The sequence below is a fragment of the Chionomys nivalis genome, chromosome 19 (assembly GCF_950005125.1).
Source record: "Chionomys nivalis chromosome 19, mChiNiv1.1, whole genome shotgun sequence".
Classification (NCBI taxonomy): domain Eukaryota; kingdom Metazoa; phylum Chordata; class Mammalia; order Rodentia; family Cricetidae; genus Chionomys; species Chionomys nivalis.
In genome coordinates this window covers 56,322,759-56,344,071 of record NC_080104.1, presented here as the reverse complement: position 1 = coordinate 56,344,071, position 21,313 = coordinate 56,322,759, and the positions used below count along the sequence as shown (strand labels likewise).

The 21,313-nt window shown below is 42.7% G+C and overlaps 1 protein-coding gene across 1 annotated transcript in view; it reads right to left on the bottom strand.

The window, feature by feature from the left end:
* Positions 1-7,289: 7,289 nt before the first annotated feature.
* Hsf2bp (heat shock transcription factor 2 binding protein) overlaps positions 7,290-21,313 on the bottom strand; it is an 83,542-nt gene continuing 69,518 nt past the window's right edge. Inside the window, exon 8 of the mRNA XM_057752010.1 lies at positions 7,290-7,498. Within this exon, the coding sequence (XP_057607993.1) occupies positions 7,290-7,498 (209 nt within the window). The remainder of the gene's footprint in view (positions 7,499-21,313) is intronic.

The window sequence follows — 21,313 nt, the reverse complement described above, 5'->3', positions numbered from 1 at the left end:
GGCAGTCCCTAAGAGGGTGCAGCGAGGGTGGGAAGGCCTGAGCAAACTTGGGCATGGGTGGTTCTTTCCAAGGTGAATCACAGCCATGTGACAGGTTCTCTATGGAGCAGGCATCACAAATAAAGGCCACAAGCCCCTGAGCTGCTTTAAAGGTGTCTTCTATAGACCTCGAAGGCCTCTGGGAGAGCCAGGAAGGGACCATCTCTACTCTTGTGAGTTGGGGTGTCTCCTCTATATACAAGGATGCTCATTCCCTCTCTCCAGTGATGGAAGGCAGATCACTGATGAACAAAAAGAGGAAATGTCCTGAGCACAATGCATTGTGTGAAGTGGTTTCTCTATGCCCTAAAAACAGTCCTGTCCAAAAAGCAGTTATGCTGCTTCCGGGGTGTGTGCTCTATATTCCCTCACTCTCTTCTGACCCATCCGTCCATTCATTCTTCCTCCTCCTCTAGCAGCATTTGGTTGTAAAACAAAAGGGCAAGAAACCTCAAAAGCATAGTTGTAGAATTCTCCACCTCCAGTCCCTCAGGTGAGATCTTATCACCTGGTTTGGGTTTAATATGCTGGCAGAGGGGCAACTCCGAGGGTAAAACAATTGTTATCTCCAGAGCAACAAGCCTGATGCACTTTATGACTTAGGTCAAGGCATGTGTTTGGCGGGGGGGGCGGGGGGAGATGACTGGATTTGTCCTGACCCAGGCAATGATTTATTTCAGTTACATGGAATTGCAAAGAAACACTGAGAAAGAGGTATATTTGGTTATTCCAAGCAAAGGCAAAACAGGATGTAGTCATCAGTGAGCAAGAGGGTGGGAATAAACATTAATTTTACAAGATGATCTGCAGGTACTGAGTAGATCTTTTAACCATCTGGGTTTAGTATTAGTAAGTCCATGTCTCTCTCCATTCTTTCTAGATTGGCATATCAGGCAGCCACAGGAGCCTGTTACAAGTCTACACATGCCCGAGCGCCAGCCTGAACAGCAGAAAGCTAAAGCGGATAGAGCTCGCTGTCCTGTTCTTATTTCCCTTCTCTCATGTTGATAGCCTGCTGGGAACAACAAAGCAAGCAATGCTGGTCAGAGGCTGTAGATCTTCTGCCTGAGGATCTCAATTCTGAACCACACGAACCACAGATAGTGTTCTGGAATTTACAGGGGTCTAGATGTGGACACTGGCCCAGGAAGGGGCAGATGACACCAGTAGTGTGTGACCTAGGGCCAAACAGAAAAGTGCAGATATAAACTAAAGTGCTGCCACTGGGGCTCTGTAGTCCCCTTGAGTAGAATGTGGCTGGCAATGCCACCTCATAGAATGGTGCTGAGCAGGAAACTAAAGCAAATTAAGTACAGAAAGCCAACATTCTGTACAAAGCTTCTGGGCTAACAATGAGAGGGAAAGCTTCAATTTCACTGTAACAGTGACATCACTAACATGTCACATGATGTGCCTAACCCTGCACAGTGCTCCAGAGTCAACTAAGGTGATTCTTACATGCAGAGCAAAGGGCTCTTTCTTTATGACCAGAGGGTTAGTGTTCTTGGGATCCACACAGAAACTGGACACAGTTCATAATGCAAAAGAGAGGAGAGAGTCACGAGGCTCACCAAGGTGATATGGTGGCTAGTATAACTAGAGGGGCAGGCCTGAGCAGGTAGCAGGGCTACAGTCCCCACTCTGGAAGGAATATGTTGCCTCTGTTTTGGCCCATGCTATCCACGCTATACGGTACATGTGTATGCATAGTAGCCAGGCAAAAGCAGTATCCAAAAGCAATCCACAGAGTGGGCCTTGGATGTAGTCTGCAGGGAGGACAGGAAGAGGAAATGTCCTGAGCACAATGCATAAAGCAGTGGGGATACAATACATCATATGAGAGGAGCCCACACACTTGGCTGCACAGGAGCGTGTGGCATTTATTTGTGATGCCTGCTTCTTGTGGCTGTGATTCACCTTGAAAAGAAGAGCCACCATGCCCAGGCTGGCTCAAGCCTTTGCATCCACGCTGCACCTCTTGGAGGCTGCCCTCATTGCCTAGTCCAGCTTCATTCATCAGGGCCCTTGGCTCCCTGAGAACCAAGGAGGAAGAGTATTTTATCCTGGGGAGGTGTTTGCAGATACAAAGCCCACTGCTCATCTTGACATCATGGTCTCTGATCATGTATAAGAGTAGGAAAGGGCAGCATGACTAAAGACAGATACTGTGCCCATTTGATGCTCAAAACATCCCATCCTTTTATATGTAAATGTAATACAGAGTTGTCCCTGCCCTACCTTCCAACACCCAGCTATCATACAACATGCATCACAAAGATTCCCACAGCTGCACTCAAGTCACCCTACCTGTGGGCCCTGGATGAGTATTCACTGGCCTTCTGCCTCTTCCTGCTGCCTGGAATTTTCTTCATGGACACGTACAGAAATATTCTGCATAAAGATGGAGCTATAAAAATGCCTTCAATAAAAAACCACGTTAGACTATGTGAGTAGGCATCACCATTCCAACTGCCAGTCACGTGCCAGGTATATTCTAGGAACTTTAGACTCATCTTTGTGGAGAACAAGGCAAGTCAGGGAGCCCCTCTGGGCATAATCCTTAGAACAAGAGCTACTCATGAAGCCGAATTAAAAAAACATACATCACTTTCTAAATTCTAAAAATGACATTTGTGATGACATGTTAAAATGACAATCATAAAATTCAACAGATGGTATTTGGAAAAGTGGATATCTACACACCCAGACCTTTGCCTTGTACTACATGTAAAAATGCATGAGCTGGAAGTGGTGGCAGGTTCCTCAGCTACTCAAGAGGTTGAAGCAGGAAGACTGCTTAAGTCTAAGCAAAAGCAACACTGGACAACACAGTGAAACCCTCATCTCAAACAAACAAACAACAACAACACACACAAAAAAAATAAACCCCAAAACCCAAAGTGGATGAAAGATCTAAACCAAATAGAGAAAACCACAGGTGTCAAATGAAAGCAGAGGCTGCCTTCATGAGTGCAGACTTGCTGATTTCTTAGTTATGAAACTGAATGTAAAGCAAGGAAAAAAATGAAAGCTGCATGCAATCAAAACAAACAACTCCTCCATGTCAGAGGACATCACAAACAGTGAAGACGCCCCACAAAGTGACAGTGAGCACTTGCAAATCTGAGTCTGATGAGGGATCCTAAACACGAAAATTTCTTCAGCTCTGCAACAAAAAAGCCCCCAAACCATCTCATGGACCTCAACAGACCCCTCTCCCCAGCAGCCACATCAATGGCCACTAGAGGCAGCACTCGCCATCAGAGATGAAAACAAATGTGGTCACCGTGGGACCAGGCTCACAGCTACAATCATCAACGGTCTCTCAGTAAGACATAAAAGGGAAGGTGTTGGCAAAGAGGGGGTAGATGAGGACTCCCTGCATTGCCGCTGGTGAGAACGGAGATTGGTGCAGTTGCTCTGTGGACAACAGTTTGGCAATTCATCAAAAAGTTGACCATGGAATGGACTGAGAAGATGGCTCCGGGGATAAAAATTTGCCATGAAAATATGAGGACCAAAACCTGGATCCTTATAACCCACAAAAAAAGTCAGGTGGTGTGGCAGCTACTGTAATCCTTATCACTCAACAAGGAAAGTCAGGGGATCCCCACGGCAAGCTGGCTAGCAAGACTAGCTGGAATCAGGAAATCCAGGTTTAGTATATATACATACATACATACATCGCCTCATATGTAGTGAAGACTAAGGGAAACATCCAACATCAACTTTAGACCTCTAAATTCACACATGCACCTGAACACACATATACATGCATGTGTGACTACATATACATATGCAAGCAAAAACAATTAAACATAGTGTTACCACATGGTTCAACAATTTCACTACTAAAAATACACCCAAAGAGCTGGGCAGTGGTGGTGCATGCCTTTAATTCCAGCACTCCGGAGGCAGAGACAGGCGGATCTCTGTGAGTTTGAGGCCAGACTGGTCTACAGAGCAAGTTCCAGGACCATCGAGGTTACACAGAGAAACCCTGCCCCAAAACACCATAAATAAATAAATAAACAAACAAATAAATAAATAAATGAAATGAAATGAAAAAGAATATGCCCAAAGAATCAAAAGCAGAAACTCAAGCAGACCTTTGTACATATACATTGCGGTCATATAAACACGGCTGTATCACCATTACAAGAGTGAGGTTCTGACAAATGCTAGACAAACACGAACCCTGACATTATGCAGAGGAAATAAGCCAGACCAAAAGGGACAAATGTTTCAGCTAAACCCACAGACACAACACCAGAACAGGAACACCAAAGGCTGGGAGAGAGAGACTTGGGGAGTGGGAGTTAGTTACTGGATCTTTCAACCTAAGTTAAGAACAAGGTCGTGGAAACAGAGGGTGGTGATGGATATACTGCTGAATTCTATACTTACAATGCTAAGATTTTATGTTAAATTTATTTTGTGGCTTTAAAAACTTTGTAAAAAAAATCACAAAGACACTTTTTACGGTATAGCACACTCTAACTTCTTATGCTAAATCCCCAGATAAATCCAAAAGTGAACATGTTTGGAACAGAACCAGCGGAGTCTCAGAGATGGGGCAGTTGCGACATTTGTGGGGCTGGCTATCCCAACTGTTTTTTGCCCACTCCACTCCCCCAGCTTGAACTGAGAAAAGTATCTAAGGACCATTCAGTGGATCCCCACCATCTTTAGAGCTGTCTTGGTAGGATGCTGAGTCTGAAACTATATCTCATGCTACCCTAGGGTCTTACTTGGGATCATCATGGGCCAAATAAGCTCTTCTGGGACACTTGAAGCAGCTACACCATGGGAAGATATAAAACAATGACTCCTTAAGATGCTTGCCAATCCTTCCCATTCCGTATAATGTCACAGCAGCACACAGCAGGCCTGGAAGAACAGGTGTAGCAGGCAATCTACAACCTTTTTCACATTGCTCCTTGGCCATGGACTGACTTGCAGCCTTGGCATGATTCTTTTCTTCTGGCTACAAACTTGTTATTCTATGCTTTAGCTTAGAATAGCATGGGCTGCATATCTCTGTCACTAGAATGCTCTCATACCAGGCCGATTTCAGTCTATTCCATGAGGAGAAGAGACAGGTCTCTAAAGCCATCCCCAGAGACTTGGCATGGCTCTGTGCATCACCCAGGATCAATCAGAATTGACAGAGCAGACCTAGGCTGGTGCTAAGAACAGAGCCAGAGAGGTTCAGTGGGCAGGAGTTGGTACAGTCTGGCTTACTCTGCCAGGTTTCTCACCTCCTCATAAAAGCTGATGGTGCCAAGGAAGAAGAGCTCTGGATTTTAAATGCATAAAGGTTCAATCCCTGCAACGTATATGCTTCAATGTATATTTTTTATTTTGTAGTTAAGTGGGTTTTCTACAATTTACTAGATACTGAAAAAAAGAAATCAAGGAAACCATGCTTTCCTGCTGGCCTTATAGTGGAGGGCAGAGACGATTGCCTGGGCCCTTTGGCACACCCTATGGTACTCACAAAGGAAACATGTCACAACAATTCTAGAAGACTCTGCCTGGAACATTTGCCTAGAACCTACCTCAGAAGAGTAGAAATGATCAAGTCCTTACCCTCATGACCATCTAATAACTACCAAGCCACATGGTATTCATAGGGCTGGTAGTTTCTTCTTATCTACAGAAAGCTAGACGTTTTTTGGTAGAGCAATCTCAGCAATCGCGAAAGAAGCACAAGTCAATCACAACAGCTTCCCCCTGCTAGGATGAGTAGCAAGCAGAAAGAAGGGAATGCCATTCTGAGGTGTGTACTTATTTTTTACTTTTTGGCTTTGTTTTTGTTATTGTTTGTTTTTTCCAGACAGTGTTTCTCTGTGTAGCTTGGGAGCCTGTCCTGAACTCACTCTGTAGACCAGGCTGACCTCTAACTCACAGAGATCAGCCTGCCTCTGCCTCCTGAGTTCTGGAACTAAGGGCGTGGCCGCCCTGCTGTACTCATTCATTTTTAATTGGAACGGGACCTACAGAGCCACCAAGCACAGAAAGACCCACATCTCCCTCCATGAATCTTAAGCTGCTTTGTATCTCCCTGGCTCTGCTGAGTTAGTGCTCCACAAAAGGCTGCCTTGTGAGATCCAAGTAGCCATACCTTTCTCTGAGTTCTTTGTTCAACATAAAGAACATATTCTTTTAAAAGACAATGAGGTCATTCTACAACACCACACACAGAGAAACAACTCAACATGTGTGCTGAGGCTGCCACTGCATGGGGACACAGAGATTCACATCTTCCCTTAGAGGGGCCAAGCTCAATGTCCTGCAGTAACTTGCCCTGCCTTCAAGGAAGCAACCCAGAGAAAGAATGATGTATGCTGACTTAAATGGAATTCTCTCACACACTTCTCTGTCTGTGACAGGTACAGCATATTTTCTTATGTCCTCTGCCAGTCTCTCAGAACATAAGCTAGTATGATGGCTGCACAGACGCACAGACACACACACACACACACACACACACACACCACAGGAGTGCAGAGCAGGTAGATGGCTTAATGGAATTTACTTTTCGTCTTTCTTATCTTGAGGTAATTTTCCTATACTTGTTTTAAGTTCACAAAGGGCCAGAACAAAGTAAGGAAAGTGTGTTTTGCTATACAAATGACATTGTTAATACACAAAGGACACCAACTTCCTAACTGCAAGATTGTATTTTACAATGTAATAGCTAATATTGACTCAACTTTATTCAAAAATAAAAGAAGCACCAAAACAGAGTTCAAGTGTCCAGTGTCATGTGAAATAGCAGGTTCATCAAAAGGTTACAAAAGTAAGCCTGTGTAGTAGGGGTTATGGTTACTAGAAAAAGAGGATGAACTATTACTGAAATGCTTCTGGGAAACACTGATTACATGGTCCCATTTTTAGAGTGACCCAATTGGTGTGGGCAGCCTCTAGGGCAGCAAGAAGCTACTCTGAGAAAGCTCTGGAAGAGTTTCCAGGTGTCCAGAGAGGACTTCTTACTGGAGAATACAACCTTTTTTGGTTATTGCTCTGGCAAGATTAGTCATAACCAAGTATCTAACAAGTGTGACCTCCCAGGATGGAAATGCACAATGCTTATCTTACCCATCATGTCCATCTTAAGTCAGTCAAGGCCTTCAATGGCTAACACATGACACACAGTGCCATCTAGTTGTGAACACAACGGTAAAGGGCCTGGAGAGGGAAAGGGCCACTGGCATTTTCACCAAGCCCCTGTTGGTCAAGTGCATTTAAACACTGCAGTCCAGGGCACGGAGGTCTTCCAGGAGCTCCTGGGCAGCAGTCTGCAGGTGGGAGTTGCGGCTCTTGGACATGGCCAGAATGCGCTGTATGGGTAAGGAGCTTCGGAGTTCCAGAGCCAACTTGGAGAAGACCTCTGGTTCTAGAACCACAGATTGGATAAGTCGCAAGGCATGAAGGCACACTTCTGCATCTGGATCTGGGGAAAGGAGATGCTGCTGGTTAAAATCAAAGCCTCTTCAGAAAGTCACCCTGAAGGGGGTCTTTCTGAATGACAGGTCTGACAGTTGAGGAAGCTGTGGGCTAGTCCAGAAACAGAAAGCCTAGCTTTCTATGTTCATGACTGAACACAATCACCGCCTTTAATAAGCAGCCATCTTCAAATGTCATGACTATATCATTTAAAACACTAAGGCATAGAGAGATTTCTCAGCAGTTAAAAGCACTTTATTTTTCAGAGGACCTGGTTTCAATTCCCAGAACCCACATGGTTGTTTCAAACCATCCATAACTCCAATTCCAAGGGATCCAATACTTTCCTCTGACCTCCACAGGTACCAGGCACATATCTGGTGCACATACATACATATATGAAGACAAAACACTCATACACAGGGTCTTTGAGATGGACAATATCACAGTGTCTTTGTTACTATTCTATTGTTGTGAAGAGACACTATGACCAAGACTACTTATAAAAGAAAGAATTTAACTTGCTTACAGTTTCAGAGGTTATTATTCCAGGACCATCATGGCAGGAAGCTTGGCAGGCAGACAGGCATAGTGCTGTTGCAATAGCTGAGAGTTCACATCCTATTCACAAGGCATGGGCTTTAGAAACCTCAAAAAACCACCAACAGGTCACACCTGCTGATCCTTCCCAGTCTGTAGTAGGAGCGGCCGGCTGCGTCCCACCACCGGGCTAGCCTTACACCCGAAATAATTACATGGAAACTGTATTCTTTTAAATACTGCCTGGTCCGTTATCTGTAGCCTCTTATTGGCTAACTCTCATATCTTGATTAACCCATTTCTAATAATCTGTGTAGCACCACAAGGTGGTGGCTTACCCGGAAAGATTCAGCATGTCTGACCTGGCGGCTGGCTCCATTGCGTCTGATTCACTTCCCTTCTTCCCAGCATTCTGTTCTGTCTACTCCACCCACCTATGTTCTGACCTATCGGGCCAAGCAGTTTCTTAATTAATTAACTAATGAAAGCAACAGATAGACAGATGACCCTCCTCCATCACCAGTCTACCACCTGGGAATGAATCCAATGTGGGAGCCTGTGGGGGCCATTCTCATCCAAACCATCGCACACAGCCTACCAGTGCCACACTGTATTCCTTTGCTTTCCATCTGAATGTTGCACAGGAGTTACAGAACCTGGTAGCCCTGTTTATGGTAGAACCACCTCTGAAAAATACACCAAAACAATAGCCCAAATCAAAATAATCTTTAACCAGGATAAATTCTAACAGTTTCTCTCTGGTGGATACCCTGTGGGCTGAGAACTGAATCAGGAGCTTACAATCAGCACCTCTTTCTTATCAGTACAAGCCTTCCAAAGGACCTTTCTTTCTTTCCTTTTTTTAAAACTCTTCTTTCATTCATCTGTTCACGTATTTGTTTATTTTATTGAGTATGCAGTAGAAGAGGGCCTGTGGGTCAAGAGGAAGGGACATGGACCACATGGTGAACATTGCTGTCTGACAACATTCTAGCATTTTAACACTGCAGACCACACTTCTCTAGTACCTTTTATTTTCATTTCTAATGATTCTCAGTATTTCCCTCTGGAAAATTTTGTGGGGGTGGGCTTTTGGTAGAGGATAAAAGTGTGTATAACGGTAGCCTCCCTTAACAAAATACTTCTTTGGGGGAAAAATCCCTGACACCACAGAACCAGAAATTTAATTACACCAAGAACAGGAATGTTAGCAGGAATGTCAGGGATTGACTAGACACAAGAATGAAATGCCTATGATTCTGATGCAAAGCCTGAGGTTGTTAAAGGCAAAAGTTCTGTTAATCCGTACCGAATGATCAGAAGGGTAAGGTATCACGGGAAAAGGTTAAGAAGTCCCTTTTGGGAACATTCTGAGTAGAACAGGTCCACCTAGTAAGACTAAGAAACCTTAAGAGTCAGTATCTGCTTCCCACAAGTCCTTTTCCCAAGGTCAGGCATTTAGACAAGCAAGGGCCTCCACCGGTTCCCTCCTGAGGAACTTACATTTTCACAAACCCAAAGAATTCTTGTGAGTTTCAGGGAGCAAAACTGAAGGATCTACCTTAAACAGCTCAGATACACCCCTCTCAATTCCCTGGTCCTGAATTTTTTTTTTTTTTTTAATCTTCCTAAACTTAACTTTGTCCTCTGTTCTGCCAACACCTTGCCAGGTCCAAGAGACACCGGACAGTTCCATACCACAAACCCTGGACAGGAGTAAAGCAACCAGCTACCCCAGGATGTGGCCAGCACACAGCTTTCTCAGGTTCCACTGGGAAGATAACAACCACAAATAAGCAGGAAGCAGTCTTGAGAATCGCTGTCCCAATTCTTTTAACTTGTTGTGCCTAACTTCCTACCTTTTTATTATAAAAAGAGATGGGAATGTTATGAGCTGCTGGCTAGTCTGTCACCTGGGTATCCTGTCCCTTTAAGAGACAAGCCCCGCCCTCTCCCAACCCCTCCCTTTCCACCAAGGGAAGCAGATAGCCTGCCTCCTCCCGCCTATGCTCTCTTTCCTTCTCTTTCCTGAAGAGGTAACTTCTGCTCGTTATTCTTTCTCCACTCTTTACCTCTCTCCCACTACCTTTTCTCCTTTCCCCTCCATAACTCACTAAATAAACTTGTCTCTCTGCATGATGTATCTGTCTTTCACCCACCAAGGTGACCCACTGAGGCCTCAGGTCACCCGCCTGTACCATTCGTGGGAGTGGGACTGGTTGCCCCTCGTGGGACTGGCCTTCCCCCAGTCCACCCTTGAATCTTTAAAAAATAACAAGGGCTGGAGAGGTGGCTCAGCGGTTAAGAGAACTGACTGTTCTTCCCGAGGACCCGAGTTCAATTCCCAGCACCCACATGGCAGCTCACAACTGTCTGAAGATCCACTTCCAGGGGATCTGACACCTTCACACCAATGCACATAAAATAAAGTTAAATAAACCATAAAAAAAATTAAAAAAAAAGAATAACAATATGTGCACAATGTGGGGCTACCCAGGGGAGCGTGGTAACTTCTCAGGGGCTACATCTGAAGAACATTGATATTTCTGCTCCAGAAGTCATCAATTACCCATGGTTCCTCCCTTCTGTACTTCAATGGTTACCTTCAAGATTTTATTTTTACTTATATGTATGTGTGTGCCATGTATGTGTAGATGCCCATATAGGCCAGAAAAAGGTGTCAGATTCCCTGGAACAGCAATTAAAGGCTGTTATGAGTCACCTGATATATAAGTAATGGAACTGAACTCAGGCTTTTTGTAACAGCAGTAAGTATTCTTAATTGTTAAGCTATCTAATAGTAACATTAAAAGAAACAGTATGAAGCTAGTGCCCTCTATGGCCTCCACGGACACTACATACGCAGACAAGCAAGCACACATATACACAGTAATAAAGATAAATTTTAAAGAGTTTTTAGAAATCACATAAGCACAAAAGACAGAGCACACTCTGCATATGGAAGAAAGTCTCTAGATGCTTTCTAGAGATGAACATAAGAGTCAAAGAACTGGAGTCTCACCTGTAACAACAGCTATGAGAAGATCAAGGCAGGAAACAAGTCCCAGCCCAGCTTGGGCACAGGATGAGACAGCCTGTCTCAAAAACCAATATACAATGTTTAAGTAACAAAACTGTGTCATACAAACACTAGCTGCAAGAATGGTATGGTGCTTCTGTTAGTATCATAGCCTTCATTTGTTACTGCAGTCTGGGGGACCAGCCTCCAGGCTGCATAGGGCTCGAAGGGAAAATCCACAGCGTTGGCACAAACTGAAAAGCTGAGACTTTGTTAGGGGAAAAAGACATTCACACACTCTCTTGACGGTTCCTTTTTTTATTCTCCTCCATTCTCTCTTTCTCCACAGTTTACACACCTCACAGAAATTTTTCAGGCAATGCAGGAGTCACAAATGAAGTACACTCCATTTCTCAAATGAATGATTACAGATGAAAAAGAATAGCCTGACAACTCACATGCAATACATATGAGTAACTGTCACAGAGCAAGAAAGGAGCATTTTTTTCTTTTATTGGCAGACTGCACATTGTGATTGTAAAGAATCAGTCACTTTATTATCTATCCTGAGAGGTAATCTTATAAGGAATTTTAAGAATCATTAACCTCAACTAGTGAAAATGAGAAAACTGTGCACTGATATGTTATATAAACATTATAACTAACACCTTGTATTCAGGAGTCGTAAATTCTGGATTTTCTCAGACCCCAAAGTGTCCAGAAAGTGCTAAGTTTCAGACACAGGAGACACTGGTATGTCATAAATCCTCTAATGAAGGCTCAAATCAACATTCCTGATATGGTAAATCTCTTAGCTTAAGCTCGAGTTGGCACTCCCAAGACATTGTGACATTACAGCGCTTTAAATATCAAAATGTGCTTTCTGCCCTGTGTGTAACCCTTGACCACAAAAAGAAACTTCTGGTCCTTTCATGGAGCTATAGAGTCAAATTATTCTCTGTAGCCCTGACCAGTTAGAATCTGTTTCCCTAAAGTGTTTCTGAATAAAAGCTGTTTCTGTTTCTAGACCTCGGTTCTCTACTCTAAAAACAGTGAGTTGGCTGAACTTTCAGTCTTCAGGGTACACACCCATATCAAAAAATTGAGGTCAGGAATCTATGCAGAATTAATCATTGCCCTAGGTTATCAACCAGACCTAGAAAGGAAAGTAAATGCAGCAATTGGGTTGCTTTGCTCTTTTAATCCTGGCCAACAAATCAGACAGCTCAGCTATATGTCTTTATAAATTTTAAGATTGATCTTCTGGGACTGATTATCTTACAAACCATTAGCAAAGCCTCTGATCTAACTTAAAGTAATTTTAAAGCTTTGTTTCTGTTAATGGTACACACTGAAATCTCTGACTGAGTCTTTTCAGCATTAAGAAAATTAGAGCCAGCCTGGCTCCTGGGGAAATTCAAATGTTTGCTTTGATTGTTAACCAGAGCCCTGATCTAAAACAGCTCCTTAAGTGGGACTCATAGGCCTTAGCTGTGAAACATATCCTTGTATATATTTTTATTCATCAAAACTCTGTATAAGCTATCATTATAATTGTCAATTAGACAGTACAGATTAGGGATGGTCATCTTTTTGACAATCCACAGATTAAAAATGCTCTCTCTCCACATCACTCACACCATGCCAGATAGCAGCACATAAAGGCACAACAGAAGCAAAAGACATTTGGGGGCTGCAGCCTGGCCGCCCTGCTTAATGAGGATCACTGAGCAGAGTTTTCCTCCTAGTGGGCAGACACCATGAACTTCAATTGCCATTTGCTGTTCCTGTGACATGGCCACCAGTATCTAGTATTTCAAAACAACAAGTATCAAGAATGAAGAGAGGACCGGGCAGTGGTGGCGCACCCCTTTAATCCCAGCACTCGGGAGACAGAGGCAGGTAGATCTCTGTGAGTTCGAGGCCAGCCTGGTCTACAAGAGCTAGTTCCAGGACAGGTTCCAAAACTACAAAGAAACCTGTCTTGAAAAACAAAAAAGAATGAAGTGGTATTGAATAATTATGAGTTCAATGCACTCAGATATTTAACACTCTTGAATATGTATGCACTTAACAACAGAGTGTCCAGTGATAAGGCACATAGGGCAACATGCCCAGGGAAGATCAACAGTCACAACCAAATCTGGGAACTTTACACTATCCTATCATCGGCTTCTTTGTTTGTTTGTTTGTTTGTTTTTAAGATGAAACAAAATAATAAGGAGATAAAAAGCCCTGGCTGTCCTGAAACTCACACTTTGTAGACCAGGCTGGCCTCAAACTCACAGAGATCAGCTAGGATTAAGGGTCATCACACATGGCAGGAGATAGAATTTCTAAACAATGCTACCATCCTACTTTCTCTGCCATTTAGATGACACTACACCCAAAATTAGCATAAGAGACACCCAAAATTAGCATAAGAGATTCCTCCCTAGGACCTATGGGACAACAAGCACCAGTAGAAACACCTATTCAGGGTTACAGAGCAAATCTCAAAATAATTTAATGACTCCGAAGTATATACTGTGATCACAGGGATTAAGCTGGAAATATATAGAGTTCTATAACCAAAAACATAAAAATCTCTTTAAAAATCTTCAAACACCATACTTCTAAGTATAGATATTAAAGATAGAATCATTTCTAGATATCTTTGCTTTAACCTTTAAAACTGAGGGGGGAAAAATAAACCAAAACATGTAAAGGTAAATATAATACAGATACATGTGGAAATCAATACAGTTGAGAATAAAGATGCTGGGCATGGTGGCTCAATGCCCACAACTTCACAGCTAAGGCAAGAGGACCACTGTGAGTTTAAGGCAAAACTGAACTTTAAATCCCAGGATAGCCTAGGAGACACAGTGAGTTTCTTGTCTCAAAGACCACCAAATGAAAAACAAAAAGATAAATAAATAAAATTAATTCAAGAGGAAAAAAAATCAGTAAAAGCAAAAGCTTGTCATTTAAAAAGTAATTTCTAAAACTAGTCAAACTCTAGTCAGACTAGTGGAAAGGGAGAGAAGTCAGAAATAAGTATCAAGAATAAGGCAATGGCTTTAACTTCAAATTCTACAGATAGTAAAGGAATCAGAAGGGATATAAACAATTTTCTGCCCATAATTTTAAAAATTGGAGGAATGAATAAATTGTCTATAAGAAAAAAACTTTCAAAGCACACTGATTTTTTTCTTTAGATTGAATAACCTAAATTAATCCTACATCTACTAAGAAAATTGAATTTGCAGCTAAAGATGTTTAAATAATGAATAAGAACCCAGACACAGATGGCTTCATTTATAAGTCTTATCACACATTTTTAAAAAAAGAAATAGTAATTCTATATAGGCTTTCTAGAAAATAGATGGAACTAGAGAGACTGGCTCAGCAGTTAAGAGTGTTCAATGCTTTTCCAGGACTCAAGTTTGGTTCTCAGCACCCATTAACTGGCTCACAACCATCTGTAACTCCAATTCCAGAGGATCCCACTCCTTTGGGCTTTGTGGACACTGCACTCAGGTGCACAACCCCCCCACCCCGCTGCCATACACACTTTTTTTTTTTTTTTTTTTTTTTTTTTTTTACAGAAGAAAGAAAAAAGGGAACAAATCTCAACTTTTTAAGCAAGGAAATTTATGAGTAAATAGCAGACCCACATCTTTTGTGAAAATCCTGAACAAAATAGTAGCAAATCAGAACCAGGAATATATAGAGGCAATACTTCAAAACTAATATGTATTAGCATTCTGGGAATGCTAAATGGGCTCAGCATTTAATTATGCCAATATATCTTATAACTTAGAGTAAAGAATACTTATTTTTCAACCAGATGCTGACAAGTCCTTTGGTAAATTAATATTTATTTTATTATAAAAATGTTCATCAAATCAAGAACAGAGTAAAATATTCTGAACCATACTGAGGGCAGCTACAAAAACCAGGTGGCCAATATCACACATAATGCTAGACCAAATGTTTCTCTAAGATGCAAGGACACCATCCTTACAACGTCCATCCAAATCACATTAAAGATTTTAACCTCTGTGACAGAGACATGCAGATTGAAAAGGAAGAACTGAAACTGTCTCTATTTCCACATGATGTGACTGCCTGTATAGAACATCTCAAAAGATGCAAAAGCCACTGGAACTGAGTTTTATGAGGTTTCAGGATTACAAAGTCAGCACATAAAGATTATTAATTTTATCCACATACTGACAATAAAAAGCACTGGAAATCAAATTTTTAAAGGAAGACCACTAAAGATGACAAAAGGTTATAAAATTTAGGCAAAATATCACATAGAATGTTTGGAAGCTTCAAAAGATAAAACCCTCATGACACCAAAGTAAGGACCAGAGGCAATGAAATGAAGATATGTCCTATGTTGAAACTAGTGTTTTGCTCAGCAGAAACTCACATGAGGCTCACTGGCAGTTTGGACTGGTTGTTTCGGGGCCTATGATGAGGTAACACTTCATAGTGAAAGTGCATGGTAGGAGAAGCAGCTCACCTCACTCTGGACAGGAAATGAAAGGAGGAAAGGGAAGGGGCCAAAGTTCCACAGTCTCCTTGAAAAGCAAGCTCCCTGAAGTGACCTACTTCTTTCAACTTGGCCCCATCTCCTAAGTTTCCTTCATCTCCAGATAGTGTCACCCACTGAGGACCAAGCCAACCAGCACATAGTAACATTTATGGATAAGAAGTCTCAAAAGGCTTACAATGTCAGACCTTCAACTTTACCAACATACTCAATGTGATTCCAACCAAAGTCACAGGAAACATTTTTGTAAAAATCAACAAACCAGAGCTAGAGAGATGGTTTAGCAGTTAAGAACACTGGTTGCTCTTACAGAGGACCTAGGTTCAATTCCCAGCACCCATATGGTGGCTGGCAATGTCTGTAACTACAGTTCCAGGGACTCCAATGTACCCTACTAGCCTCTGCAGGCACCAGGCAGACACATGGTACGCAGATACACATAAACCCATACACGTAAAATAAATAATAAAGTTTTAAAATCAATAAGCTGTTCTTGAGCTTACTTGGAAAGACAAAAGACTGGGATAGCTGAGCTAATTTAAAAAGAAGTCAAGGTCTTGTGACTCGACTAACAGAGCCTGTAGTAGATCTGTAGACCAGGCTGGTCTCGAACTTATAGCTGGTGAGAGTGTAAACCTGTACAGCTATTTTGGAAATCAAATGGTGGTTTATCAAAAAAAACTGGGAAACAATCTACCTCACCTATAACTACTCTTGGGTATATACCCCAAGGATGGTCCAGCATACCACAAGGACATTTGTTCAACTAAGTTCATAGCAGTTTTACTTGTAGCAGCTAGGAACTGGAAACAACCTAGATGTCTTTCAACTAAAGAATGGATAAAGAAAATGTGGTACATTTACACAATGGAGTATTACTCAGCTGTTTAAAAAAAAAATGACATCATTGCCAGTTGTGGTGGCCCATGCCTTCAATCCCAGCACTCGGGAAGACAGAGACAGGAGGATCTCTGTGAGTTCAAGGCCAGCTTGGTCTATAACGTTCGAGTTCCAGGACAGCCAGGGCTGTTATATAGAGAAACCTCTCTCAAAAAACCAAAAACCAACCAACCAACCAACAAACAAATGAGACATCATGAAATTTACAGGCAATTGGATGGTAACTCAGGCCCAAAAAGACAAACGTGGTATGTACTCACTTATAAGTGGATATTAGCCATAAAGTAAAGGATAACCATGCTACAGTCTGCAGACCCAGAGAAGCTAAGTAACAAGGAGAGCTAAAGGGAGGACACTTGGATCTTCCCAGGAAAGGAAAAATAGATTTTAAAGGTAGACTGGGGATGGGTGGAAATGGGAACAGAAGGGGCTAGGTGGAGGGAGATTATGGAGGGGCAGAGTACTGGAAGAGACAACTGGAAAAGGAAGCCATTTCAGGGTGAGGTAGAAACCTAGTGCAATGGACACTCCCAGGAATCTACAAGAATGACTTCAGCTAAGATGTCTAGCAACAGGTGATATGTAGCTTGAACTGGCCATCTCCTGTAATCAGGCAAGATTTCCAGTGGAGAGACTGGGTCACCAACCCAGACATATAACTTTTGACCTACAATTTGTCCTGACTACAAGATGTGCTGGGGTAAAATAGGTGGCACACAAATCATGGGAGTGGCCAACCAATGACTGGTCCAGCCTGAGACCATTCCATAAGAGGGATCCCATCCCTGACACTACCTGGCACACCAGGACCCAGAGGCAGGATAGCCTAGAGACCTAGGAGAGAACCAAACATGACTGGCAAAAAAAAAAAAAAAAAAAAAAAAAGGCAATGTAATGATGCCTAATGATATTCTGCTATACTCATAGATTGAAGCCTAGTCCAATTGTCATTAGAGAAACTTCATCCAGCAACTGATGCAAACAGACGTAGAGACCCACAGACAAACATTAGGAGGAGCTTAGGAAAAGATGCAAAAGATGGGGAGGAAGGATTGTAGGAGTCAGAGGGGTCAAAGACACAAGAAAACCCACAGAATCAACTAACCTAGTTCATTGGAACTCACAGAGACTGAACCGACAACCAGGGAGCCTCCATGGAATTGATTCAGGCCCTATACATGTATGACAGCTGTATAGCTTGGTCTTCTTGAGGGACTCCTAAGCTGTTTCTGACTCTGCTACCTGCTCTTTAGACCCTTTCTTCCTACTGGGTTGCCTTGTCCAGCCTTAATATGAAGGGAGGTGCCTAGTTTTATTGCAACTTGGTATGCCATGTTTGGTTGATATCCATGGGAGGCCTGCCCTTCTCTGAATAGAAATGGAAGAGGAGTGGATGGGGGTGGAAAGAGGGGAGGTGCAGTGGAGGGGCTTGGAGGAGAGAAGAGAGGGGAAACTGAGGTCTGAATATTAAAAAATAACAATAAATCATTTAAAAAGTTTAATAGAATTTAAAACCAAATAATAATAATAAATAAAATTATATAAAATGAAAAAATTATTAGCCAATACAAGAACCTGGAAGATAAGGAAATAATGTAAGACTCAGGTCTGAATAACTGCAACCATAATAATGCAAAAGATGAATGTTAATCTGACTCAAGCTATGACTGTTCTGAGATGGTAGGATGACAGATGACTGTCTTCCTTTGTTACTAGAAGTCAACAAGCAATGTTAAGAAGTTTCTCAGGAAGGCTGTCATGGGGAAAGCCTGAGAATCCTAGCCCCAGTGTCCAGTAAGAGGCAAGCAGCAGTATGCACAGGGCATATGAGAAGGACCAGCAGGACTCTAATATGGAAATAAGAAATGAATCTGCACAAAGCTTTTAAATAAAATATGAATTTAATGAGAATCCTATTTTTATGCACATATTCTATATATTAGATTTCATATTCCAAATCACAAGTAAATTAACTTAATTGAGAATATGCAATGAATGTGTAATAAAAATTCTTCACAATCACCAAAAGAATCTCTGTCCACACATTAGTAATAGTTTATGATTTTTTTCAACCATTCAATGTATTTAATACTTAAAACTATCTTGAAGGAATCCAGCAGGCCTTCTCCTTCACCTGAGACAAGGTCATGTGTTTGAACTGCAACCACACTTGTTCCCACCAGGACTTCCAGACAACAGCCAAGCTCTCAGAGCACACCTGTACAGTCATCCTCCTCTGGGATCACTGGCCACTTCCAAGACACCATGGATACCCATCAAGAGTCTGGTCCAGCAGCAGCCTCAGCCTTGTGCTTCCAAACTTTGAGAAAGCAGGGAAAAGGTGAAAAGCCATCCTCCAGAGCCCCAATTCATGTCCAGATCCTGCCTGCCTTTTGCTTCTTTCTAGAATACTCTAGGGATTGGCTGCTGTTGCCACATTCCTGCTCTGCCTCACACTGCCCCTTTAACTGCCAGTCACACTGCTGTCTCTTCGCTCCCTCACGTAGTACCTCTCAAGGTCACCATTGATCTAGACACTGTTATTGCTCAGTTCTTACTTAGTTCTCTGATACAGCTAACCCCCACCTCCCATCCCTGGAAGATGATCGGGAAGACCTATTCTATGGCTTCTGCAGCATGTCCTCCTCACTGGTCCTCTTCCATGCACTTGCCTCCATCCCGGTGTCCTTCTCTTCCCTTTTCTCCTTAGGTGACTGTCTCACCCATGGCAAGTCTTCAAATCCCACATGCTTTCCAGTGATGCTCAACTTTGTTTCTCTAACACTCCTCTCTCTCTGAATTCTGGGTTTCCTATTGACAAACCTTCTAGAAAGCTCACCTTGGGAACCTGATACCATATCTGTTTGCACAACATCAAATTCCAATTCACAGTTCTCCATGCTCCTCCCCAGACACCATAGAGAGAGATGTGGGTACTGACTCTCTTATTCATCAGAAACCTTGCCTGCTTTTCCTCCCAGCACACCCTAAAGCCCACAAGGACCACACCCCAGACAGGGCTCCCTTGCCCACTGAGCTACAAAGGCCTCCTCAGTTAGCACTCAGCTCCTGCATCTTCCTGTAGCAAGAATGACACTTTCTAAATGGAACTCAAAGGACTCCTCTCTGTTTCGCACAGGAGATAAAAGCACAGCCCTATGTATGGCAGAAGAAGCCTTACCCAATTAGCTCGACTGCTTCCCCACAGTTTCCCTCACTGTGTGGTGTCCTTTCTAAACACTAGGAACACTGGCTTGCCTTTGTTTTCCCCAGTAAGCCTCTGTCCTTTCACCCAGTATACCTTTCCCTATTTCAAATGCCCTTCTTCCTCAGTTCAGCTAAGCAGGTTCATCAGTGACATGCACAGCACCTGGAAACTATCCCTCCATCCTCACAACAAAATCAGTGACCTTTTGGTCCATCAGAGGACTGGAGTCCAACCTAACCATCACTGTGAAATCTGGAGTCAGTGAGATCTACTTCCCTGGAAAAGAAACAGCTAGAGCCATGGAGACTGGGTTGCACAGGAATCTCACCAGGTTCTCGTGGTGATATGGCAGCTGTGACAGGGAAAGGAAGACCCCCTATCTTGCACCATGCCCTGGATACTCTACATAGCAAAGCTGGTCCTCAGGAGAAGATTCCAGGACCTGGTCAACCTGAAGAAAACCCTGAAATATTGGTGACAGCCACAGCCCAGACGCACATGCCACTACGACTGAGATTTTGTCTTTTGACAACATTTCTGTTCCTCCCCCACACTATACTTCACACCAATAGCAACTACAAGTTACAGTAATATTGGGTCTACAGCCGAGAGAACTGCCAGGCACAGATCCCATTTCAGGGAGAAGTCCCAGGAAACCAGAAAGGCAACGGAAGAAGAAACAAGAGCACCAACATCAGGCCCAGCCTAAATCCAGCTAGATTAATAGAAAATCTCAATGTAAAGGCCTATTTCCCTCAGTTCCTGTTACACAATAAAACATGTTCCCTACAAAAGCTGTCAAAATAAAAACAGAGTACTGTATTGAGCTGTCAAGCTCAAACCAAATGAATCATTAATGCTTGGATGGTATGAAGGCGGTCTCACAATTAAAGGGGGGGGGGGTCTCACGATGGCATGCCTAATGGCAAGAGCCATTCACAACACACTGCTGGGACCAGTTTTGCACTGAGGCCACTGTAGCCTTGCCCAGAAGGTACTTCTTCAAGGACAGCCAGCCACCTTGGACTGTCGTCACTGTATTGATCCTTGTAGCCAAGGAGTATTGTTTCACAAGATCTTATGCAATCTTCACTTTATTTTTGAAAACGTCCCTTGCCTCAACCCTTTATCATGCCATAATTTATTAGGACACACCTGTTCCCATTGCAGTCCTCAGCTGGTCTCAAATAAATGTCAATATTCAGGAGCATTGCTCTGTTGATTATTAACCAGATTTTAACTAAAACTTTACATGGCATAATAAGAAGAAAAAGAAGGGGCTCAGCCATTAAGAGCACTCACTGCTCTTGCAGAGGACCTGGGCCCAGTTCCCATCAACCACATGGCAGCTCACAACCACATACAGTTTCAGTTCCAGAGAATCAGATGCCCTTTTCTGTGTGCAGGGGGTGCACAGACATCCATATAGGTAAAATCCCATAAGATAAAATAAAACAAATTATAACAAATAACATAAATCTTTGGAAAGAAGAGGTATGAGGAGAGACTGAGCATCAGATACAGATGCAGACACAACACAGGGAATTTACACAGATGACTAATATGCTCAGGACAGCTCCAGCTGCCACAGCAACACCACTGAGAGTAT